General features: G+C 47.4%; 1 protein-coding gene across 1 annotated transcript in view; it reads left to right on the forward strand.

Moving 5' to 3' along the window:
• Window positions 1-26,519, forward strand: part of RAPGEF3 (Rap guanine nucleotide exchange factor 3) — a 52,286-nt gene that overhangs the window by 6,129 nt on the left and 19,638 nt on the right. Inside the window, exons 3-11 of the mRNA XM_033136826.1 lie at window positions 14,975-15,028; window positions 17,743-17,849; window positions 18,797-18,918; window positions 19,898-20,060; window positions 20,799-20,883; window positions 22,083-22,143; window positions 23,394-23,470; window positions 24,349-24,495; window positions 25,755-25,870. Of these exons, the coding sequence (XP_032992717.1) occupies window positions 14,975-15,028; window positions 17,743-17,849; window positions 18,797-18,918; window positions 19,898-20,060; window positions 20,799-20,883; window positions 22,083-22,143; window positions 23,394-23,470; window positions 24,349-24,495; window positions 25,755-25,870 (932 nt within the window). The remainder of the gene's footprint in view (window positions 1-14,974; window positions 15,029-17,742; window positions 17,850-18,796; window positions 18,919-19,897; window positions 20,061-20,798; window positions 20,884-22,082; window positions 22,144-23,393; window positions 23,471-24,348; window positions 24,496-25,754; window positions 25,871-26,519) is intronic.

Raw genomic sequence — 26,519 nt, forward strand, 5'->3', positions numbered from 1 at the left:
CTTCCAGCTTTCTCTGCATGCACTGCGTTGGGACCCATGCGTGGCTGATGGGCTGCCTTTGGATTGATGAGTGACAGCTGGCCAGGTGTGTGGTGAGGATACAGGCAGCTGTTTCATGCCAAGTCATCCTGACTAGCAGCAGCAATTCAGGGTCATAAGCAGAGGTCTTCCCCAGCTCTGCTACCAGAAATAATTTTAGCCACAGAATGTCATGTTAGGTATTGATGCCAAGCATGTACTTTGCCACTGAGTTATGGCTCCTGAACTGCACTATGGCAAACCTGTTCCTAGAATTTGCTACTACAGGCGGCCTGTGACGTTCTCAGGGTCCCCTAGAGGCCCACAGGGTGATGAGTCTAGAGGTCCCTTAATGGTCCTCGCAATACAATACTGCCACCACCTACTGAGTCATAGCGGGCAAAAGGGTTTTCTCTCTATATTATTGTTTGAATATCTCCACACTAGACATGTGGGATGGGATACACCAACCTTGTAATCAACCTAGGCTAGAACACTGACATTTAAAACAGTAAACATGTATTTATTTCTAGAATATACCGGTAGTACCTAGAACAAGTAGCCATTTCATGCAGAATACTAAAAGAGGAGTTCAAATATTCTCACCCAGCTTTCCCTGGCTTGGTGACTTCCAAATGTTGTTGGACTCCAAATCCCATCAGCCCCAGCCAGCATGGCATAGGGCAGGCATCCCCAAACTCAGCCCTCCGGATGTTTTGGGACTACAGTTCCCATCATCCCTGACCACTGGTCCTGTTAGCTAGGGATGGTGGGAGTTGTAGTCCCAAAACATCTGGAGGTCTGAGTTTGGGGGTGCCTGGCCTAGGGGGTCAGGGGTGATGGGTATTGGAGTCGAAGAACATCTGGAAGGCACCGGCTTGAGGAAGGCTGCCCTTACCTAACATAACGAACCCTGAAAAAGCTACCTTTACTTAGGCTTTCTTTATCCCTCCCATCTCATTCGCTGGTCACCTCTCCAGTACTGTCTTTGCGGGAGGCATTCAGCTGCATAGAGGAAATTTAGGTTTGTGCCATTAAAGTGGATTGCAGTGTTCTGGTGCAACAAGTCCACATTAAAAACAAAAACAAAAACTCACAACAGACTTTCTTCCTGTTAAGAAAGTGACCAGCGGACTGCACTAAAAAGTGTGGGATAAACACTGTGCAAGCAAACCAAAGCGAGTGCTCATTGTTGCATAACCACCACATAAGTAAACCAAATGCTCAGTGAATACAGGGTATCATCTAACCTTGTGTGTAAGCTTTGTGCAAGTGAATGAGGGTGAATGCTCAATGAACAGGTCTTTTGGATGAGCTCTCTCTGTCCCTCCCTTCTTCCCTCTCTGTCTCCCTCTGTTTCTGCCTCTCTCTTTCCCAGCAGCCTTCAACTGTCATTCTTGAGAGACACTGTCCACCTGTCACTCACTCTAACCCCAGCCCACATTCCATCACGCTCCGCTGCTGTCAAACACCCTTCTGCTCCCTCTTCCGTTACACTGCCCATGTGGGACAGGTTCTTTTGTTTCTCACATGTGCACCCACTCGCACTCTGCACACAGAACACTTGCATGCCAAGGATTAAACTAGCGTAGAACTAGGACCACTAAGAGGGCTCCTGCTGCACTGGGGACAAAGCCCCCCTAACTCACGTTCTCTGCTTTTTAAGTGACTGTGGGAATCTGCTGCCTGGCCAGCCCTTCCATTTCTCTCCCCTACATCCCAGTCTGTGGTGAAACTGACAGTGTTGGGAAAGGCTTGCCAGTTTTGTAGCTGTCTCATCAGTTTTGTGTGCTTGTCAGGAGTGGGGAATCTGGTGCCCTCCAGATGTTTAATTAGTCATTCATTTGACTAAGTGGATTTGCTCAGTCATCTGCAACCTCAGTCTAAGTGGTTTACTGTTGCTGGGCTCCAGGTCCCTTCAGTTCCATCCAGCACAGCCAATGGTCAGGGATTATGGGAAATTGTAGGCCAACAATGTTAAAGGAGAAATCTGAGGGCTCCCTTGGACAAAAAGCAAGGACACCAGCCAGGAATGCCAGAGCAAAACAGCAGCCAGTGGGCTTGGTCTTTATTGAAGACTGATGGAAAACCCCGAACAGGAAGAGACCCCAAATTTATTAGTTACTAATCCCCCAAGTTACACCCCCAAACTACATCATTACTACATCACGGATGCATCAGAACTACATCACAAACTGGGAGGGTCAGAGGAGGTAACCTGAGTGTCCTGACACCTGTGTCATCCCTCCTTCGACCCCTCCCAGGCACACATTTCTGCAAAACAAAAGAGTGTTCAAGACTTCCTGCCCTGGCCAGGTAGAGCTAATGACTGTCCTTTGTTCTAGCTCCTCGGGCCAAATCCATTTTCAGGTGGTGGATCCTTTGTGAGGGAAATGACCCATAGTCTGGCAGCTTTGGGTGGGTACATCCCCTAGGCAGGGCTCCGCTGTGGACGTGCTGGTATGCTTAGGGGATTATGGCTGCCTTGTGAGCACACCAGGCCTCCCCCCTTCGACAGCCCTCCTAATCAGTGCTGTCAAGTATCCCATTTTCCCCGGGATTCTCTCTTATTTCAAGCAGTTTCCCGCTGCTCTCCCTTATTTTTTTATTTCCCTTAAATTTCCCGTTTTTAATGGAAGCAGCTCCTCCCCTGCTGGCCAGGGACTGGGTGGGAAGACCTCGCCTACTTGGAGAGAAAAGCCTCAGCCCTCAAAGCAAGTGGGAGCCGTTTCCCGTGCTTACAGGGGGGTGTATTCCTCCCCCTGCATCAGCCCCTATCCGTTGCTGCTGAGCCCCTCAGCCGGCCAATAGGGTTAGCTGGCGGGCAGAACCTGGCTGCCTTTGAGCAGCTGCTGCTTCCTGTCCTGTTTTGATGGGATCAGACAAGAAGACGATGGGGCTCCATCGCACAGAGCACATGGCTGCCCTCCTCTTTGCTGGCTGCCCTCTTCTATGCTCTGCTCCGAGCCTGAGCCCGCTTGGAGTTTACATTGCTGCTCCGCCCACTTTTGCTTCTGGCTCCGCCCACCACTGACATGTGACTGTCCCCGGGATAGGTGAGACTGCTGATCCCTTATTTTCAAATCCAAAACTTGACAGCTATGCTCCTAATATGGTGAAGAACAAAAGTGGAATGGCCCTGATCTGATATACGGTTGAATTTATAGGAATTAATAACAGAAACACTATAGAGAAAGAAATATTTTCACTCAAGTGTGTGTGTGTGAGTGTTGTGCCTGTGGAACTGGGTGGTTCAGGGAAATTCCTGTAACACAATATCTGGAGAGAGGCAGGGTTCCTACCCTGGTGTACACATCCCTACCCTTTTAAAGAAAGTGCCTTTGACAGACCCATGGGAAATTGAAAAGGCATTTCCCCAATCCAGTCCATTTTGTCAGAGAAGTCAGCAGGTAATGCAGAAAATGGAGAGGGGTGAAGGTTACGTGTGTCCAGAATGTCACAAAACATGTCATGATGGAATTGTATCTGAGTGAGGCTACAATATATTATGAACCATAATCTAGGGAGGCAAATTGGGGGGGGGGGTGCCTTGGACCTCACTATTTGAGATGAGCATGGTGACATCTGAAGCATGAAAAGCTTTATTTGTGAATGGTGGTAAGGGACCCCTGACCGTTAGGTCCAGTTGGAGACGACTCTGGGGTTGCGGGCACCGAGGGAGCCGGCGTACAGCTTCTGGGTCATGTGGCCAGCCTGACTAAGCCGCTTCTGGCGAACCAGAGCAGCTCACAGAAACACTGTTTACCTTCTCGCCGGAGCAGTACCTATTTATCTACTTGCACTTTGACGTGCTTTCGAACTGCTAGGTTGGCAGGAGCAGGGACCGAACAATGGGAGCTCACCCCATTGCGGGGATTCGAACTGCCAACTTTCTGATCAGCAAGCCCTAGGCTCTGTGGGGGAGAGATTACAGAGTGATAATTAAAGCACCTTTAAAGTGCCCATTTAGCTTTGACCATTGTTGCATCTGAAACCAATGTGCATCTCATGTGGGCTTTGCATTTCATCCTACACAGTCTCTGCCATTGTAGTGGCACAGCTGGGATCAGCCCATGCACCATGTTGTATCTTTTACAACAGTCTTGTTCTGCTGTTGTTTTCTCACACTTCATAAATGTGCTGACTTAAGTGATTATGTGTGCTAAAAATGGCTCCTCTCTTGCCTCTTTGAGTCCACATTCCTGGCTGGTGCCAAATTTGCTCCAAAATGTTTACAGATACTCTGAGGGGGAAGGGTCTGTGATGGAAAGATAAAGATCAGTGTAGTTGCTTCAAGGGAAGCAGCACTTTGGTTAGACTGGGGAAAGGACTAGATGCATACTATAGTGGTGGGAATTAAGGAAACATGTTGCAGTGACATTTGGGCTGGGACTATGGTTGTAAAAAGATATTGCTAAAAAGGTCAAATCAGGTGGACAGCATTATATTGGGAGAAACCTTTGGTTGGAAAAAGTGGGTCTTTCCATAACTGAAAAGATGGCCAATACAGGTGATGTGTTGTCCCAGAAACTAAATAGCTGTACCGTACTTCTTTCTCAAAGGGTGATGCCATTGTTCTCCCCTTTCTCTGCCTGGGGGGTGAAGTCATGAAAGCCTCTCTCTCTCTCTCTCTCTCTGTAAAAACAACAAACTGGCTATCTCAAAGCTGGTTCTGAAAGTGATAGAGAGAAGCTATGGCAAAATGCCCCCCCCCCATTGTTGGGGAGCAGGGTCTGTTGGAGTGTTAGTGTTGTGAACCTTCCATTTCAAGGCGGGGTGAGGTAGTGACCTTTGAGCAGCTGGAAAGGGTTGCAGATCAGGCTTTTGAGAAGTTCACCACCTCCTGCACACTTGGCACCTTCCTGCCTCCCCCCACTGCACACCCTCCAGCCACTGTGCTACTGCCACTGGGTTGCGGTGGGTGGACGTGCATGAGGGGTAGGCATGTGATAGGCGGTGAGGCAGCAGAGGGGTTAGCATTTCTGTTTTGTCTCTCCCGGCAAAACGTTCTGGGCTGGCCCTGTTCCATCTTGTGTATGCAAACAAAACCTTTTATCACAGAAATACCACAAGTCTCCTGTGACATTTATTCCAAGGGAACCAATCCCATGCCCCAGGTATGTACTGGGATCATCTTCCATGTGACAGCCCTTTATGTATTTGAGGATGGCTGCCTTATCTCCTCTCGGTCTCTTCTTTTCCAGGCTAAACATTCCCAACTCCCCCAACTGCTTCTCATAAGGCTTGGTCTCTAGACCCTTGAACATCTTGGTTGTCTTCCTCTGAACATGTCCCAACTTGTCAATACCCTCCTTATATTGTGGTGCCCAAAACTGGCCACCATATTCCAGGTGTGGTCTGACCAAGGCAGAGTAGAGTAGGCCTATTCCTTCCCTTGATCTGGACACTATATTTCTGCTGATGCAGCCTATGATAGCATTAGGTTTTTGTTTTTTTTTGCTGTTGCATCACACTGTTGACTTATGCTAAGCAAGACCCCAAGATCCCTTTCACGTGTACTGCTAGTAAGCAAGGAGTGGGGAGCTTGGTTTTTGTGTATTTTTGAGTCAGTAGCCAACTAAATTTGGCCACATGTCCGTACAGAGTGATTTGATTCTTAATTCCTTGGCAAGCAGATGCCTCCTGCTTGGAAACAGGACTGATGGAGTTAATTTCTGAAACTTCATCCCAGCCTTTTCTAACAGTCTGGCTAAGAAACAGGTCAGACTGGTCCTCTTCTGGCCAAGCTTTGCCCCTAGGGCGTCTGGCATGTGTGGCTACAGAGTAAAATGCTACATCTCCAGGATATGGCAGTGAAGAAGGACCTGCTGCTTCCAAAATAGCAGAGCCTGCGTCATCTTTTACGAAGCTTGGACCCCTTTCTGCAGCTCCAATGGTCTCAGTAGGCATTCACCTGCCTGACCCCGAGGTAAGGAGAGGGAGAACGGTGCCGCTCTCTTGTCTCCCTTGGAATTCTAAATGTCTATTTAAAATCTGCCTATTTCCTTGGAAAGAAATACCTCCAGCTGATTTGGCCTAAAGGCACAGCTGGGGAAAAAGTGGGTAACTGGTGGTGCATTGATAATTACTAGCTACTTCTGTTTTGCTGCGGAAAGTTCTTCTGCCACCTCCTCACACCTGATCAATATTGGTTTGGAAATAAATCAGTGTTGGCTTATCTAGCAGTTTACCATGGTTTTCCCCTCTGGGTGTTTGTTGGTGACTGCGGTGGTTCTAAAGCAAACATGGTTGGGCCACAGGCCATTGTCCGATGACCTTCACAACTCCATACTCATGGCAAATGATTAAGGGGGCAGATGCTTGTTTCTCTTTCTAGCATGGTAATAAAATGTGACTTGATCTCCACTGAAAATACAGTGTGAGCCTCGTAGAAGTGAAATGCTCCTTTAGCACTGTGGTGTAGTGGTTTGTTTGTGGAATTAGGACCAAGAAGACCAGGTTCAAATTCTCAGTTGTGTGGCAACTTTTTGTGAAGATAAAATGTGGGGATGACAGCACTGTATGCTGCTTTGAGGTCCTTGGAGAAAACACAGGAAATAATATATAAACTAAAGTGAACACGAGGGTTATCAAACTTGCCTGATTAAGGTGTCCTCCCTTCAGGTTGATTTCAGCTGTGCACAAAATGCCCTTTTAATTCTGAACTTTTCGGGGTGGCAAGCTTTCATCAGGTAGCCTTATAACTGAGGAAAAGCTGGTTTTCATTAGTGATTTATAATTAGGCTTTATAATTGTTGTTACCCATTCTGAGCCCACAGGACTGGGCAGCTTAAGTGTCTAATCACATGGAACTCCCTGTACCAAAACTGGCTCGCTTATGGAAGCAGAAAGTAGCTTTTGTGGCAATAGAACTTGCTGGAAAGCAGCTTTGTGTCATGGACCTGCTGGATGCAGAGGAATGATGAGAGGTAACAGCTGGGGAACCCCCAGGGGAAGAAGGCTCAGAGCCAGGGCACTGGTGGCAGGATGACAATGTGTGGCCAGAAGAAGAGGAAGAAGACTGGGAGGAGGAGGTGATGGAAGCTGAAGAGGTGACAGGGTTTAGTGAGCAGGAAGAGGCTGTGGCAGAGAGTAGTCCAGAGTCAGAGGCAGAAGTGGAGGCTGGAGAGGAGGGGGAATAAGAGACAGAAATGAGGCAGGCTGCTGAAGAATCCAGGGGGTCTTCCCTTCTTGCTGTGACCAGGTCTCATCCCCCCGGTCTCCCAGAACACGGAGAGGAATGAAGAGGGCAGAGCAAAGAGAGACAATATGAAGGAGCCTCAGGTTACTCGGAAAGGACCCAGGAGAGGAGTTTTAGACAGCAGTGGGACCTTCAGTCCTTGCAACTACTTTACTGGGACAAGACCTACTGGGAAGAGTTGCTGGGATCACTAGGCCTGAGCTGTTTTGCTTGAATAAAGAGTTAACTTAGTTGACACTGAGTGTTTTATTTCTGACCTGCTCCCGACTCCAGCTCCTGACACTTGGTTTGTGGCTAAGGACTATTCCATGCCTCCAAAATATATTATTCCTTCTAATAGCAAACTCAGGTGGTGAGTGACGACAAAAATGGAGCCAAAGCAGGGTTCTTGAGAAACAAGAGGAATTTATTAGCAGGCCCTGAGCATCCCAAGGCTTGCAGTAATAAGAAAGAAAACAAACCCCAAGCTTTTCAGGAAAAACAAGCAAACGGCCCAGTGAGGACTGAGCAGGCTCAGTACCCACTAATCACAGAACACCCAGTGCATTTTTTGTAAAACCTGGCAAGGAGCATTGTTGGGGAATGGAATGGAATGCATTGCTTACAACTAATAGTGTTGCAGAGAAGGGCCAGTCTGGTTGGCAAGAATCCTGCACAGGAGCACTCCACAAGATGGTGAGGATACACTGCAATCTTATGTTGAAGGTCCCACATGTTGTAAATAATTTTTATCATCTCAGCCTCAAACAGGAGTTAGTTCCTCTGCAGTGCAGACGTTGCCCCCCTAGATGCTGAGGACTAACATAAGCACTAGCATGTGCATGGGTGGATTAATTTATCTGGTAGATGTGTGGCATGGGCCAATGTGAAGGTGCTCATAAGTTTTGGAAAGGGCTGGTCCAGCTGCACATCAGTTGGGAGGTTGACTCACCTGTGCTTCTGGGCCAAATCCGCTAGTCTTTTCAACATTATCTTGGCAAAGCAGGAGGTGGCACAAGGCCCCTGGCACGAATGCTTGGCACGCCTGCCCAGCTGATGTAACAGCTTCTGAGATTGCAGATTAGGCAGGCTTCTTTAACAGAGCTACAGTGATTACAAGGAGTCGCAGTGATTACAGCAATCAGCCGCCTTCACCCTTTTCAGAGTTGGGACCCATGTTTAACGTCACCATAGAGTGTCAAACACGTTATAGATTTGGGGGGACCCCCCAAACCCTAGAAAGCAATAAATGGTAGGATTTTGATTATTTGGAGTATTGAAGGGAAGATTGGAAGTCAGTGGAAAAGTACAGGCTAAGATTTCTTTCCAAACCAGGGCCTCGTCTGGGATAGAAGCATCAACATGACAACATGGCGTCTTTGGGGCTCCTTAGTCCCCACCCCTTTTCCTGATGCTCCAAGCAGAGCAAGGGGGGTGGCTCTAGCTTCCATTTTAATTTCCCACAATCCCCCAAAGCAACATTACGTTGAGGCCATTGTGAGAAAATGAACTTGAGGTTAGACCCACACCCCATGCTGTGCTGCTTGGAGCACTGTTGCCTCCAGAGATCCACCCACCAACAGAGGAGACCCGCCAGTCTCTTCAAACCTGGAGCTGGCACTACCTAAGGAATGAGGAGAGATGCAACAGAAAGCGGAGTGCAGGGGAGCAGGTGCTCAGTTGGTTGCAGGTCCTACATTGCAGAGACGCTCCCCTGTGTGAAGGGATGTCAGAGGACGGTTCTCTGCTTGAGGAGGTCCTCTCCTTGAGGTGCTCTCTGGTCCAGCTCCAGTTAAATACAAGGAATCCTAAGATGGGAGAAAGTTGCCCATCAACAACTAACTCCATCCAGAACATCTGATGGAGCAGGCAGACAGAGCACCTGGCCACAGCCTTCTCCACTATGGCAAGATGCATTAAAAAAGAAAAGGGGGGAAAAGACAGCAATTACTGTATCGGCTGCACTTTTTTTTCCCTTCCAAATTCTGACCATGAAAAGTTAAAGTGTGGCTTATATTCACGACTTTACAGGTGGCAAAGCGGCGCGGCTCTTTCTCTCCCCCCCCCCCCACCGGGAAACAGCCTGTGAGCGCAGGGCAATGGCGCACTGCCTGCCCGCTGCTTCCAAATCTCCAAATCGTTAGGGGGAAAGGGGGGAGGCTGCCGGCAAAGCGGCGTGGCTCCCTCCCCAGACACGCAGCCCATCCGCCACTCCCAAGCCTCCCCTGAGCCACCGAAAAGAAGGAGGAGGGGGGGAAGGTCACTGGCAAAGTGCCCCCCCCCAGGAAGCAGCCCAGGTATTGCTTTTTCTCTCTCCTCCCCTTCAATTTTAAAGGTTTGGCTTATTTGCGGGTGCGGCTTATATTCAGGCCAATACGGTATGTGAAAACTTGCCTCTGGGCCTATATATTATTCTATGCAAAGATTATGCGAATATGAGTTGGGAATATGTGTCCTTTTCCAGGAGGGAGATGTTATTTCCTTTTTGGGGGTGATATGTGAGTGGCTACCAAAGCACCTGTCCTGATGAGATCTCAGCAGGATGGGCCTTTTTCAGGTGCTGGGTGGGAAGATAAGAGGGCTAAGGGGGGCAGGTGGGAATCGGAACCTATGGGGAGGAGCTGTGCATATATTGATCGTGTTTATTACTAGCCCTTCACCAAAGGTGTCAGGGTTGAGTACAACAGTAGTCAACCTTTTCAGACCTGGGCTTCACCTTTAGCCCAAACATGCATTTGGAACCCATTAATTTAGTTTTTACGTCACATCTGCATGCTGCTGCTGCTGTGACAATCCACCTTGGATCAGGCCCTGACCCACCAGTTGAAGACCGGTGGATTACAATGGAATGAACACAATAAAATGCAGTAGATAAACAATTAGAACGACAAACCAACCAATAACAACATTTGCAGAAAGGAAACAATCATTGCACATTCCTGAAAGCCTGGGTGAAAAGGTACGCCTTTGTGTGTGTTTTTGGAAACCTCCAGTGGTGGGGGCCAGGTGTACACCAAGGGGCAAGGAGTTCCAAAGTCTGGGCGTCATCACAATGCACTCTGCTTTATGTGTTTAAATTGTTAGAGATTTGCTTGCTACCTTATTGGGCAGGTGAAAGATATCAACATGAATTAGCTAAGCTCTTACGGACGAACCCATTTATTTTTCTGCATGCTTTTTGATGCACGAGGATATTGCTTCAGGGAAAGGCAGGGTGACTTCTGGGTGTCTCACTTTGGCATCGGCAAGCTCTTCTGATCTCTGGGTTGCAAGCAAGGCAATGTGATGAGGCTTCGGCAGAATTTGGGGCCTCCCTGCCTGCCTGCTGAGCTCAGTTTCTTCCCTTACCTGCTGAGTCTGGACTGGAGGCATTTCTCCATCTCCTGACAGATGGCAGCCCTTGTGGTATTTGCCGTGTAAACACGCCAAGGGGCGGGGTGCTGTTTGTACTCCACAGCTGGGGAAATGAGGAGTCCTGGAGAACTGGCAAGAGACCTTGGGAAGGGAGGCTGCCTTCCTGAGACTCAGGGCATTTCTGAGAACCAAGGGAGCAGCCGCTGCTGCCTGGTCTGCCCACTCCCTCTGATCTCAAATGCGTTGATTTTAGAAAGGTGCCAAAATAGGGCCTGTTGGTGCTGTGGTGGCAGCGCTGGATTTACGTATAAGCTAAACAAGCTATAGCTTAGTGGAGCCCCCCCCAAAAAAAATTAAAGGGGGGGGGAACTGGATGTACATTTCCAAAATATAAGATAAAAAACAAATTACTTTGATAAAATACATATTTTGTTATGTGCAAATGGCTTTAGATACCTATTAGGTCCATAGATTACCATATAGCGTATATTCAACACAAAAAACAGTGACAATTTGTTGTTGACAAAGGACAGCTGGACATATAAAGGGCCCCATTACCTTCAGTAGCTTAGGGCCTCATCAAACCTCAATCCAGCCCTGTCTGGTGGGCTTAGCGTTTTAGCCCTGGAGCCCATGTTTGCTGTCTGAGCTCTGGCCTAGAATAAATGCAGGAAAATAAAAGAATGTTTTGCAGCAGGGGAGGGGGGCTTTTTAACCTAGGGGCCACATTCCTTTATGGAAAGCTTCCTGGGGGCCGCATGCTGGTTGTAGGCTGGATCAGAGGCAAAAGTGGGAGGAGAAAAGGATGTGTTTTTGACCTTTGTGCAATAGGCCAAATTCCTGCCACGCAAAACCCAGAGGTTTTTGCACACACACACATCCTCTCAGCATACCTTTCTCCATCCAGGCAAGCAAGAGGCCTTGTCCCTGTTAAGAGCACACTGCAGCCATGCCGAGACACTCAAGGAGGACATGGAGCAGAGTCTGTCTCTCTGTGTGGCCTAGGCAGACTCCTGAAGGCTGGGGGAAAGGCACGGAGGGCTCCGTTAGCCCTCAAGCTGAGGTTCTCCGTCCTTGTCTTAAGAGCATGTGCAGAGTACCTTCCCATCACCCCTGAGGTTACAGTAGCTGGAAGTGCTCCTACTGCAGTAAGCATCATACTTGACAGGTGAGTTTGGCAGATGAGGAGAGAGGTACTCAGGTGCTATGCAGGTGCTATGCAGAATTGTAGAGTTGGGAAGGCACCCTGCGGTCATCTAGTCCAACCCCCTGCAATGCCAGAATTGCTGTTGCAATGCAAGAATCTCAGCTAAGTGAGTCACAGTTGCTGCGTCTGATGTCAACCTGGGGGCAGAGAAATTACATAAAAGTAGCAGACATTTTTCCAGCGTCCCTGGAAATATCACCTACTATGCCAACCAATACGAGGACAGCAGTATGTTCTTGGAGGGAGCTGAACTCTGGAGGCTGAGCTGGAGGAGCGTCGTATCACATTGCCATGCTCCGCAGAGCACAAACAAGGCAGTGACCAAGGGATCTTCCACAGCACCATTTGGAAAGGCAAGCACTAGCATGCTCGGGAGTCGCAGGGTGAAATCTCCATCGCACAGAACATTTGTCCTTCCCCATCTGCAGGAAAGGGACCCACAAGTAGGAAGCTGCAGCAGGCAAAGGGATTCTGTGGCGCAGTCTGCCAAGTAGGCACAAACATACCAGAGAGGTCACTGGTTCAAATCTACCCTGTCATGCATCTCTATCCTTTCCTACTCGCTATCACTCACTGAGAAGGGGGTGCACAGACTGATTCCCTGATGCTGGCTGGGGGTGGGGATCAGCGCAGTCCCAGGGAGGATGGTAAGTGGGCCAGCAGTGTGCAGCTCCTGAGTGCCAGAAGTCTCGCCACAGGAATGTGCCACCCCAAGCCTAGAAACACACAGACCCAAACTTCTTTCCCACTGGTTGTGGGGCAAGGAAAGGGACACAGAGCCACATGCACACACATTGCTAAAGCCGCAAGAGGTAGCGCATAAGGACAGGGAGGTAACAGCCCATATGCCCCTCGGTGAGTGTGACAGCCCCACTCCACTGGAACCTTGCTTGGCAGGTGGAGCCCGGCAGGTTTTACAAGTGGGTGGCCACATGCTCATGAAATGTGCATTTGGGATGCTGAAGATGTGCTTCTGGTGTCTCCCCTTGTCACAATTGAAATTCAGGAGACACAGTGAGGATTGTTCTGTAACGAGATACGGACAAGTAGGTCATGCATTTGGGTCTTACCTGGTTGCGTTTAGGGGCAGAGTACCCTTTCCTGCGCCTGTATTCTCATAAAAAATGAGCTCCGAGAGTCCTGCTTCTGTCTCTCTGGATGTTTCCCTCCATTTTGAATATTGTTTAGTGGTTACTCTATCTCAGGCCAGGAGAGATGCTTCTTGGGGCTTGTGTTGAATTCTCTGTGCTGGCCAGTTTCTCAAGAAACTATTGGTAACCTGGCAAACCACTCAAAGGCTGAAATATTTCTGTGGGCTTTCTCATGATACCACTCCAAATTCCAGAGCTTTCTGGCCAAGCAAACACTTGAACTAGAGTTGTGTGCGTGTTTGTGTTCTGTAGCAAATCTGCTTCATTTGTAGGAAGTTCCATCAGTAATGGAACACAGAATCCGCTTCTTGGGCTAGCTGCCTCACATTACCTCATTGTAGGTCTGGCTGCGCTTAAGGCTGGTCCCTGCAAATATGTCTATTAAAGTAAGTAAAAAATAAAGCATTTATTTAAATCATTTTTATACTGATTTACATTTCCGGGGGGGGGGGGGTGTGGAAATCTCTGTAGAGTCTGCATAAAGCTTCAGATATGTTTATTTAAAAGTATAATCTTTATTTATGTACTTAAATCATTTCTCTACCTCTACACGGTTCCAAAAAATATACAAGTGGTTTTACAGCCCATCTTAAAACATCAAATAGAACATGGCAAAATGGAAAAATATAAAATTTCAGAAGAAAATCAAATGCAGTAAGATTCACATTTAAGCAGCATGATTAGCAGGTAAATAAAATATTCTCTCAACAAAAGAGTTTTTCAGCTGGAACTCGGCTCCACCATCTCTCAGGTGAGTGGTGTTGCCATTCTAAGAGAACAAGGGAGGTCTTCGTGGTGAGTTCCAGCACCTCTTTTTCTAGAAAAATAGCACTGGTTACAAGTAAGAATCAAATGCTAAAATGCAGTAAAAAACATCCACATATAAAGCATCATTGGCAACTAAATGAAATTTCTGAGACAACACTTTTCCACCACAGTAACATCTCCCAAAGGCAGCCTTATTAATCTTTTACATATTAAAGTCATTCCCACCAACCACACCCATAGCACAGCTAATCTCCAGCCAACTATTTGTCACAAGGCCAACATCTGACAACTATTTTCTTACTCTGTGTGAGTTTCTGCTGCATGCTGATTTTCAGAAAGGGGTGGAGCTCCCTTGCCTTCTGCTTCTCCTTGGGTGGGGCAAACTTTGCTGTGGGTCTCAGGATGAGATTGCACCTGCATGCTCATCGCATGACGAGAGCAGTGTCACACGATGCCTATCAATTGACGCGTATGTATGGGAAGGGACCACCATCACAGATCAAACAGATCAAAACAGGCAAAACTTTTGTATCCCTTTGGACCTTTAATTTATTTATTTTTAATGGAGGCAGGTTGCATATTCAGGTGTGATACTCATCTGCTACCTTTGCCGCAGGCATATTAAGTTATCAGTATGCACACTGTCATCATTCTGAGCAGTTCTCCTTTAGTGAATCTCAACCATCGTGCCAGTATGTTACTTCTCTCAACTCCACATCAGGTGTAATCAGGTGAAGTGGCTCAAATTCATGTGGGAAGTCCTACACAACATTGTGTGAACGGACTTCCTAGCTCAGGAGTAGCGAACCTGTGGCACCTCCTACTCTCAACAGCCCCAACCAGCATGGATAATGGTTAGGGATGGTGGGAGATGTGGTCCAGCAATATCTGGAGAGCCACATGTCTCCAACCCCAGAGCCAACTCCCATTAGCATTCTGGCCACAGTTGACTTGGCTACCAAACTCTGCCGATTTTTGCCCAATGAAGGTCAGACAAAGACACCTGTTTTCCTTTGTCGAAGGCTGGAGGGCATGGGTTGTGGCACAGCATGGCATTTCTTCCCTTCAGATCTACAGTGGCTCAGTGGGCACCTAACATGTGACATCTGGGCAGCCTGGTAACTGCCCCCCCCCCCGGCAACAGGTTCTCTCTTGCACCACTTCCTTTGCAATGGAGGATGCCTGCCTGCTTCTGCACTGGGCTGTGTACTGGGCTAACAAACACTTGCAACCGACAGCTCCTTCCTCACTTTGTAAATGGACTAAGGAAATGTCCTTGATCTTTCTGTTTTCCAGACCCCTCTTCCAGACAGCGAATCAGCCTTAGTGCCTGGCCACAGCCTAAAGCAGGTAAATATCAAATGGCGGTCTCTTGACAGGGACAAAGAAAGCACAACCTAAAAGTAGGGGCGGTTACTGCCCCCCCCGTCTAAAAGGGTTGCATGATGTGTGTCCTTTCATACAGGTCTGTGTATGTATTTCAGGGATGTGTGCAAGCATTTATTATTATTATTATTATTATTATTATTATTATTATTATTATAGATTTGCATCGCACCTTTCTGAGGCTTATGCCACATTCATGGGAGCTTTTGCACACTAAAATCACATTAGTACATGGTGGTGCAGCAAAAACCTGAAAAGGTCTTTTCTGACAGTGGAAGCTGGCTGGTGGCAGAAGCGTATGAACCTCAAGGGGCAAAGTGTTACATGATCTAGGTGTAGCTGTAGAAAAGACCTGTCTCTCCCATGGAATTTGAAGCTACAAACCTCTGTTTGCATTTTTTTTATATTAAAAAAAGTTCCTAGTCCTCATGATAGTGAAGATCAGTTTGCAGGTGTGCTGGATGGTGCCTGATGAAATCAAAACCGCCAGTTCCAGTTGCTGGAAAGCACAGGTGGTGAGAGGGCTCTGGGGCTCATCTTCTGCTCCCTGGCCTCCGACAGGCATCTAGTTGACCTCTGTGAGAACAGGATGCTGGACGAGATGGGCCAGAAGGCTATTCTGATGTTCTTACGACTGTAAAATCAGAAAGCCCTCTCTTCAAATCTCTCTGACTCAGTCCTGCCCCCACCCTGTTCCCCAATATGAGGGAGGCTAATGCTCACCTACTTCAGAAGGTGGTTGTGATTATTGAAACAAGGCCATGTTTGTGAAGTGCTGGGGGCAGTCAAAGGGGATATATATAGATACAGACACACGAGGTATTTATTATTAATATTAAGGCTAATAATCTTATAGGGGCTCCAGGCCTCTCCTATTTGGTAAGTACTTGAGAGGCCTGGCTGGAAGCCTGTGATCCACGTCTCGCTAGGGTTGCCAGGTCTGCTTCCAAAAAATAGCGGACAAGCGGGGGGGGGGGGTTAAAATTAAATAGAATTATATATTTTCTTACAGACATTTTAACATGTATTAAAATACCATTTCATCATAAAGCTTTTGAATAAAAAATGTCCACTATTTTGTGAAAAAAATAGTGAACATAATGTGGAAAAAGTGGACTGTCCACTCAAATAGTGGACACCTGGCAACCCTACGTCTCACTGAGAGCCAATCATCGTAGCCAGGATGCAAGTTGGAAGAAAATCAGATTTTTAAAACAAATTGACAGAGGAGTTTAAAACGAACCTGTTTCCATGTATTCTCCCTTCAAAATAATCGGCTTTTAAAAGGAAATTCTGTATTCGCTGGAAACAAGAACAGGCCCATAGTGATGATATCTTAGGACTGAACCTTTGAGCTTCTATGAACCAGTGAGTGGAAGGCTGAAAAGAACCAGAGACAAAAATATCTGGCTTTGGAGGTCAAGTGTTTATAAATATGACACAATTGTTCATGCATATTTATTATTCTGCAAACTACAACTTGTTCAACTATGCATAACATCCCTTTCCTCTCCCCCCTGCTTTCCCCCAAATCCAAAATTAGTTTTGGGCTTTCCAGATACTGAGTATCTGTAGACTGAGGCAGAAGGTTCATTATCCCTGAGTGGGGAAGCCTGGCTAGCCCAGTCTCTCATCTTCTGCTGCCAAGCAAATACATTCCCATTTAGGCAAAACTTTGACTCACGGGTCGCCTTGTGAATATAGTGTAATTGGTTTTAACTTGTTGCATTTAGTGTTTTTTTATTGTTTTATCTGTCTTTTAAATATTTTTCTTACTCTTGAGCACTTCCCCAAATGAAGCGAAGGCCGTAATCACCAGGGAGAGGGCCTTTTTAGTAGTGGCACTCCAGTTATGGAGCAGCCTTCCCAGGGAGGCTCGCTGGCTCCATCTTTGTGGTCTTTTCAGTGCCAGGTGAAAGCCTTTCTGTTCACCCAGGCCTTTTAAATAACTATATGACATGGGTCTCTCCATTTTAAAATTGGTGCTTTAACTTTGGTGGTTTAGGAAGTTTTTTCTTATTTTCTGAAAGCTGCTATGATTTCTTCCTTTCCTTTCCTTTCCTTTCCTTTCCTTTCCTTTCCTTTCCTTTCCTTTCCTTTCCTTTCCCTTCCCACCTTCCTTCCAAAAAGCTGAATACTTCTCCTCCCCATTTCGTCCTCGCAACAACCCATCACCATAAACTTTTTTGCACTAGCCAAAGGTCATGGCATCAACCTCACAACAGCCCTGTTGTGTAGGTTAGGCTGAGAGACAGTGACTGGCCCAAGGTCACCCAGTGAGCTTCATGGCTGGGTGTGGATTTGAACCCTGTTCTCCCAGGTCCTTCTCCTGCACACTAACCACTACACCACACAGGTGCTCTATGTTGTGGAGCAGCATAGAAATGCCATGAATAACGAGGAAGGGGACCTTTTCATTCCCTTCTGGGCAATGCCACTGGTGCACAGAGCCAGAAGCAAAGTGGGCAGAGCAATTAATGCGATTCCCCCCCCCCTTCATGCAATAGAGAGGTTCCCCACCCATGCTGCAAATAAATAGGCGCATTAATACTTGTATTTAATTGTTCTTGCATTTGTGTTTGAAATGGTCACATTTGCCACCCTGGAACACTGGTTGGTGGAATGGCTGTTTGGTACGAATGTAGCAAGCAAAAAGGTCTTGCCATATTCTTTCACAGGCTTCATCGAACAAAATTCAGAGAGCAGGGAGGCTCCTCTGTGCACACCTGGTCATCTTGTACCCAGATCTAATCCGCGATCACAAGCACCACCTCCGGCTTTACAGGTGTGCATATACCTGTCCCTCTAAGGAGTCAGGGGCGGCTAGTGAGCTGCAGGGTCTGTGGGCATGCTGTTTCCTCTGAGGCCCGGGGGGCTCTTGCGAGTAAACCAATTAGCTGCCCCTGAAATTTCCCCCAAAGTGAATTTCAAAGTGGGTGCACCATCGTGAGTGCTCCCCCACCCCCAGTAAATGGTAGTGACTCTGCGGGTGGGAAGCTATTGCTGCAGTTCTGCCTCCTACAGCAGAAGGTTGCAGCTTCAATCCTGGCATCTCCGCTTTCTAAAAGGATCAGGTAACAAGAGGCGAGAAATGCCTTTTTCTGCCTGAGACCCTGGAGAGCCTCTGCCAGTCAGAGTAGACAACGCCGTGCTGGCTGCACCGACCTCATGTCCCTACTCATCCTGTACTGAAAGCCCAGCTAGTCCTGGGATAGGGAACTTGGCCTTTCAGATATTGTTGGACCACAACTCTGGTCACCCCTAACCATTGATCATGCTGGCTGGGGTTGATGGGAGTTGGAGTCTGACAACATCTGGAGGGCTACAGGTTCCCCATCCCAGAGTTAGTCGAACAACCCATTCCCAGAGTGACCAACTTTGGGAAACCACAAATAGGACGTGAACGCAATAGTTACAGTAGGTAAGGCATTCTGCCTCTGAACTTGGAGGCTGTACGTGACTCAATTGCCACTGGAAAGACTTCTCTCCCCCCCCCCTTAAAGACATTGGCCAATGAGTTCCAGAAATAAACTATGTCTTGTCTTGTCCTTCCCAGACATCCAAAAGATGAAACCCTTGAAACCAAGGAAAGGGGGAGGGGGAGCGGAGGGGAGATATAGATCTTTAAAACTGGAAATCCAATCTGAAGTTCAGAACTTGCTCATCTAGCTCTGCTGCAGATAGTGGGAATTCTTCCCATGAACTCTCCACTGTTTGATGTCTCCCTTCCAGGCAGTGCTGTTCTGGGAAGGAGCTGGTGGATGTGCTGCTCAGCGCAGAGCTTTCTGTACAGACGCGCAGCCAGGCCCTTGGACTCTGCCAGGTGCTGGTGGACGAAGGGGTCTTGGCTCATGGTGAGACAACCAGAGGAAAGAAGTGGGGCCATGACAGTCTCAGGATCCCGCTGCTCGTTAGGCACTGCTCACGGTGCTACCTAACCAAGCCGGTCCATGTCAGAGCACTTTTCTTTTTGTTTTGTTTTTTTAATAATTTTTTTATTATTTTCTACAATAAACAGCAAATACAGCAAACAAAAACCAAGAACAATTAACAAAAAACAGAAAACACAGCAAACACATTAAAACAACATAAGAATTAACAAAAGAAAACTTATACATACCTAGACAGGAACACTGAATAAATCATTGTTTAGTTCTAATTTCAGATCTTCTTTAGGGGACTTCCCCCGTTCTCTCGACTGCGTTCAATACTTTTGTTTTTTGCCCCACTGCTTCCCCCAGCAAAACCCGATCTGAACTGCTGAATCAACACAAACAGCAGTTTGGGTTTTCTGCAGATTGCTCTTTGCTCCGATTCAGCAGAAGAGAGCAAGTTTCCACAGGGAAAGCCTCGCCGGGGGGGGGGGGGGGAGGACACACACTGAATTTTGGAATTGTGCAGGGCACTGCTGATATTTGAGACCCCCAAGGTCTGCCACTGGAGAAGGGGGCTGGATTGAGTGCTCTCCAAGGCCCCCTCACCCTCTGGTTCTTGGTGTGCCTGCTGGGCTTACCCAGCAGCTGTAAATGCCACTTTGCACTCCTTTACTGTCCAGATAGCTGCCTGTCACAGGGAGAAAGGGAAAGCTATAAGAGGGAACAGATATGCTGGCAGGGGCCTCTTCATATCTCCTGTTGGCTTCTTCTAAGGGCAGGGAAGCTGTGATCTTCTAGCAGCTGATGATTACAGCTCCCATCAGCCCCAGCCAACATAGCCAGCAATCAGGGGTGATGGGAGGTGTCATCCAATAGTGCCCGGAGGACCACAGGTTCCCTCCCCATCCCCTTGTGCTCTCTTATTCTCACCCTGCTTTCACCCGTCTTCCCTGTGCAGTGCGGCAGGAGAGCTATTTCCAGGATCGCGACACCCAGTTCTTCCGCTTTGTGGCCCTGGAGCCAAGCGCCGAAGACCGGGATGGCGAGGAGCTCCTGGAGGCACTGGCATTGCTCACCCAACTGGGCCCCACCGCCCTGCTCACCACCATCTTGCACAAACCGTGAGTGTGAGGATTGAGGTATAGTGTGGCAGGCAGGCAGGAAATGTGGAAGGTTTAAGGCTTTGCTGCTGATAGAACAGTATAATTTCTGTTTATTGGTGAACGAAAGTGCAGATGGATAAATGATAGATAGAAAGTAATGTATATATTGTTTTCTTGATTATTTCATTCACTCGCTTTATTTAAATCCCGCCTTTCTAGGGACTCATCCACACTTTTGCTTGACCTATATTTTGATGCTGTTCTTTGCTGATTAATTCCCCTGGGTCTGAGAGCTTTTCTCATTGTTCTCAGTTATGCTTTACAAAAATCCGATATTACGGAAAATCTCTTTGGATATTACGCACATCTGATAGGATCTGATTCAGCAAGTGATTGGCCCCGTGAGAACAGGATACTAGATTACATAGGCCATTGGCCTGTTCTAGCAGGCTCTTCCTAACTTTAAAAGTGAATTTCTCGCCTTCATGAGTGTAGCCAAGCTACCTGGTGTCTGGCCCTTGTGCCAGAGGATATGACGGAGGTTAAGGACGTCCCGTTGCTGCATTGGTAGTTTGCTCTGTTCCTTGTCCTTCCCCATGAACAGAAGAAACAAGAAGGTTTATGCCATGAATTTACACCCTTCGCTTTGAAGGAGTCACAGGGCAATCCACACTGTCTTGGGGTGGTGGTGAGTGCTGTAAAGTGATAGGAGAACCTGACACCGTATGTGTGTCTTACCTGGATACTCTCCTTCAGTCCTGGCCAGCGCACAGATGAGGAGCTTGCACTGATCTTTGAGGAGCTGCTGCATATCAAAGCTGTTGCCCATCTCTCCAGTTCTGTAAGTAATGGTCACATTCTGCCTCATTTGGCCCATCTTTAATTTGAATGCAATGAGTAATGGATGGCTAGGAATGGAAACAAATGGGATGGCCAAACAAATGCTTTCTCTCCCCCTGCCCCCCCCCACTCCCATTAGCTATTCCATTTGAAAGGATGAACCTATCTAGCAGATTTGCATGTGTCCTATTTCCACCTGGTTGCTTCCTTTCATTTGTCAGTCACTTCAAACCTGCCCACGTGTCAGACTGGATCCATCTCCCATACTGATGTTGGGGGGAGGGTGAAAAATACATGCATGTTAGGAGGGGGGGTGTTTTCTGTTCACCCCTACCTATCTTACACTAGATGTAAAGAATTTATGATGCTACTTTTAGAATTGGCACATGTCAAGTTTTCTAAATATTTCAGTTTGCACACGCACAGAGCCATTGCATCAAGAGTCCCCTTTTCTTCAGTTCTGAGCTCAGTATGCTTGAGTGACTTAATGGACTGTATTTGATGGGTGATTTAGAGGAGGAGAGCTGTGTCAATTTGAACATGCAAAGCAGTCTAAGCACAGTCCAGAAATCAAAAACGAAAGAATGGCAGCTGGCTGTTAAGTCCACAAATAAGATCAGGCGGGGAGCAGTTCGCCACCAACAGCGGCATCTGGTAACCAGAACTTTGTCACCCAGCATCATTAGCAAAATTTGACAAATATAGCACCGTATGTTGATGTTAAGAAATATGCATCACTACATTTTTTTCGTTGACTATAATTTAGTACACATAAATGAGCTTCTAAGTGGACTTCTCTTTAAGAACCACCAAGATTACAGAGAAGTATAGATATTAACTAGGCTCAATTTCCCTCCCTAGAAGCCTTTATGCATGTACCTTCCATGAACTTGCTTCCTGCTTGGCCAGCCAGTGGCGGAGCTTCATGGGGGGGGGGGAGAGAGCAGGCGGGGGCGTGGCTGGCATGCATCCTGGGGGCGTGGTGCACGGCCTGTGGGGGCATGGCACCCAGCTCAGGGGGGCCAGCCGCGATAGCACCCCACCAGGATCACACTGCCAGGGGCGGTACACTCCCCCCGCCCCCCTCTTCCTCCGCCAGTGTGGCCAACACCTTTAATCACCAAAGTTATGTTCTGCCTCGGCTGTTTGTGCTAGTGGTTTTCTAGGGCAAGCTCACTGGTTGTCTCCCTCCTGCCACAGGTGAAGAGGGAACTGGCTGCTGTCCTGCTGTTTGAATCCCATGCAAAGGCTGGAACTGTGTGTGAGTAACTGGCTGGCAATGGTTTTGTCACTTTCAGCCTAGCTCTTCTCTTGACTTCCTGCAAGCATGCCATAGCTCAGTGTGAGGGCCACGTTCCCATCTCAGCGAACTTCTCGGGGCCACATGGCAGTGGTGGGTGGTGCCCGAGGCAAAAGTGGTCAGAGCAAGGAATGTAAAATTTACCTTTGTGCAAAGAGCTATTTTCTACACACACACTTTTCTCCCTTCCACCCAGCTATCAATGTGTATCATCAGAGTTGAAGGACGCATTTCAACCAGGCAAACACTATCAAGGAGCAGTATCTTGCAGCCACTATAAATTGGCTTGTTTATTTATTTCACAATATTTGTATGCTTCTTGATTGTAGTTAAACCTCAGCGCAGTTTACAAAAAAGAGCAAAACAATAAAATTATCAGTGAAAAGCAATATTTTATAACCTCCAAAAAATAATTAAAACCAACAATAAGCTGAATACCAGATTAAGACACGTCAGCATTCTACCTGTCTTGATAGACTGTCCTATCAAGGCACTGAAAAAGAGTCCAGCGAAGGTGCCTGTCATTAGGCAGGGAGTTCCAAAGTGGGACACTGCCACACTAAGGGATCAATTCCTTACAAATGTGGAATGAGTATTAATTATGCGGCACCTGTAACAGTACCAGTTCTGCAGATGGAAGCAGTCGAGTGGGTGTTCAGAGGGGTAAGATGATCTCATAGGTAAACTGGTCCAAGCTTTTAAGGACTTTGTATAGTAATAATAACACTTTGAACTTGGCCTGGTAGCAAACCAGCCACCAGGGCAGGTCTCTGAGCAGAAGCTTTATATCCAGATCAGGGGCAAGGAAAATCCCACAGAGAGTGCATTGCATGGGGATGGGTCTCGTGTGTTGTTGCTGTGCCACCACCCCAGTGACTTTTGAGAGGGTCAAACTTCCCATTTATCTCTGAACTCATTCTTCCTCCTTTCCAATTCCCTGTGGCAGCTCTTTTGAAGGCTCCCTTGGGAACCTGTTCTTCTTGCTTTGCCTGCTTGTTCCTGTGCCCCCCACCCCACCCCTGCCCCGATGTGACCACTGGATGTTTCACACTATAATTCCCATTCCGGCTGGGGCAGATAGGAGTTGTAGTCCCAAGCATCCAGATGATCCCACGTTGGGGAAGGCTGGTCTGTGCCATTGGGCACTCGTTTTGCAGGTGTCTCAAAGCATAAGTCCCATAGCACTGATGCGAAGGATTTCCCCCCTCCAGTGTTCAGCCAAGGGGACAAGGGCACCTCCTGGTACATCATCTGGAAGGGATCAGTCAACGTTGTCACACACGACAAGGTTTGTATGTTTAATCTCTGTAGACTTTACATGGAAAGGGTCAACTTGGGGTTAAGTTCGGTGTGTTTGTAGGAAATTTTATATCCACATCTGGACTAAGAGAAATCTATTTACGTAGATGTTTCTTGTCATATATTGATGCTTTTAGATCAGATTACATTTATATACAATATAATGTATTTGTTTGTCCCAAAGTTTCACAGTAGTATGAACACCTTGCTTGTCATATTTAATCTGCTGACCCGGCTATCCCTCTGGTGTTCTTTTTAAAAATGACTCAGTCAGTCAAAATACCTTTGGGGGAGGACTGTGGCTCATATATCTACATATATACATGCATAATTTTATTTGTATGCCACCTATCCATGGTTAAATCCATGCTCAAGGCAGCTTGAAACATGGAGAAAAATACGTAATCACAAAAATATCAAAAGTAGTCATAAACAACAAATAAGACATCCAAAAGTACACAGCCAAGTTGAAATGAATTCCACACAAATCAAAAGATCTAAAATAAAAAATATAAATAACAGCAACAATCCCCACCCCCACTGCCCAAACCCCCCAAACAATGCCCAGCCTATGGGTCTGTTCAGCAGCCTCAGCTTATGTGTTGCACCCAAAAAGTCCCAAGTTGAGTCTGGAAAGGACGCTTGCATGAAACCCTGGAGAGCCATTGCCCATCAGGAGTGGCTTGCCCTGAGATGTTGATGCTTTGCCAGTCAGAGAAGAGAAATACGCCTGTTGCGAGGGGGAGGGGGAAATAAGGGAGAATTGGTGAGTGGCCTTGGTATTCAGTTGCCCTCAGCAGGGCCACCCATATTTGCCATGGTAATGTCCCTGGGAGCAGTAACGGACGTGGCACACTCACTTTTCAGGGCTTGGTGTCCACTCTGCACGAGGGTGATGACTTTGGGCAGCTGGCGCTGGTGAATGATGCCCCCCGTGCAGCCACCATCATCCTCCGTGAAGACAGCTGCCACTTTCTGCGCGTGGACAAACGGGACTTCAATCGCATCCTCAAGGTGGGCCAGGAATTGGGTGACACATGGAGGCTGGGGTCCTTCCATTCTCTGAGAGTTTTCAGCACTCAATAGAGTTTGCCTTGGGAAGGAATTTTGTCGCAAATGTAAGGAATTGGAGGGCATTCAGGGACCAGGAGGCAGCAATAAATGAAGTTACCTGCAGCTTCCCCAGGACTTCTGCCACATGTCTGTGCCTGAATGTTCTCCTTTCCTCTGTACACTAAGCTCCTCGCCTTGAAGTCCCTCCACCCCACCTGCAAAGCCTAGGTGTTCATTATCCTATCCTTTGGCACCTTCAGCGTCTCCCCTGCGCAGGGATCCATTGTGAAGGGCAGGTTGAAAATGACCTTCTGTCCATAAACAAGTTACTCTGATTCAACTAGGCATTTGCCCATTCCTGGCTGGTCTTCCTCCGTATGCCTCCATTTTATCAGTGTAATGCAAAATGTATGCATTATGAAGCATATAGGAATAGTCTGCAAAGCCTTCTTTTAATTAAGTCCAGCTGTGAAGCAAGCTGACTCCCCTTATTCATTCACCCAGAATGAAAAGTAAGCTTCAGATATTATTTAGTTGCACGTGGTCTTGCATGGTTCTCAGCTACAGCAGCAGTAAAAACTATGCAGGTAAAATACTTATATTTACAGTAAAGACAGCTTCAGACATATGCCTGTTACTGGAACAAGCAGAGGGCATGTCTGCCCTCAAGACTTGATGAAGGAAGAGAGGGGGGGGGAGGAAAGAGGAATTTCTGTATGCTCTTTGTCTCCCAGAAGAGGAGGGGGAAATGACATCACACAGAGCCCCCTCTACCCATTGCATCTCTATGGTCTGAGTCTCTGCCTATCAGCAATACAGCTCTGTGGTCATTTGCCCCTCAACCTACTAAGTAGCAAGAATATGCATTGTTGGATTTGACTGCAATCTCTCACAACAGATGTAGCATAGAACTAGAATCCCAGGCCTCTTTCCCTGCTTTACCATTGTGAAATTAGTTGTGTGGCAGAGTGAGCAGACTGGGCTGAGCACTTTGACTTCAGGTGGAGGAGCTGCACAAGACTAGTGCTGTATCTTGATGTTATACCCAACGTGGAATTCAGAAGTGTACAACTCACTGATTTTCTGCCCTAAAGGAGGCCCATTAGGATAGCATCTGAGGATGTCTGCCTAGGGCCAATGGCTATTGTCCAGCTCCGGTGTAGACGTGCCCGAAGCATGCTAATGCAACCCAGTTAACTAGCTTCTGCTTTCCTGTCTAGGATGTTGAAGCCAACACTCTGCGGCTGAAGGAACATGGGAAGGTGGTGCTTGTTCTGGAGAAGAATTTGCAAGGCAGCAGCTCCAGCCACCTTCCTGGGACTCCAGGGAGCAGTAGGTACTGCGGTCTGGCCCCCTTTGTTTCCCTGCTCCCTCCTAGAGGCAGAAGTAACTTCTGTCTGATGCACCCACAAGCTTTTCCTGCCTTCCCCACAAAACAGGGTTGGGCGTCAGGAAACTTGCACTTCCTTCCAGAAGTACTCTTGGAAGTGCTTTGCAGGCAGCTGCAGAAGCAGCTCGTCCCAACTCCCATGGTGCTTCTTCCAGAGGATCTTGATGTAGCACTGATGCTGGATTCCACATGAAATAGAATCAGAGAGAACATTTGGAGTTTTCCTGATGCCAAAACATTGGGGCTCCCCCTCCCCCCCACAGGAAGATGTATTTAAATTTCCATCTGCTTCTGTAAGGTCCACTGGGCAAGTAGTTGTCGCTAGTGTATGCTTCTTTTGCATGCTTCTTTGCTCATGTGCAACCTTAAGACTACAAAATATACGATGCTGTACAACTGTGGGCACAAAATATGGACAGGAGATCATCACTCATTGCTTGTGTGAGGGAGGGAGGCTTGTTTAATTTCATTGTACACAGGTTGTACAATGACAATAAAGGTACAGTGGTACCTCGGGTTACAGACGCTTCAGGTTACAGACTCCGCTAACCCAGAAATAGTACCTCGGGTTAAGAACTTTGCTTCAGGATGAGAA

Source organism: Lacerta agilis, chromosome 2, assembly GCF_009819535.1.
Source record: "Lacerta agilis isolate rLacAgi1 chromosome 2, rLacAgi1.pri, whole genome shotgun sequence".
Classification (NCBI taxonomy): Eukaryota; Metazoa; Chordata; class Lepidosauria; order Squamata; family Lacertidae; genus Lacerta; species Lacerta agilis.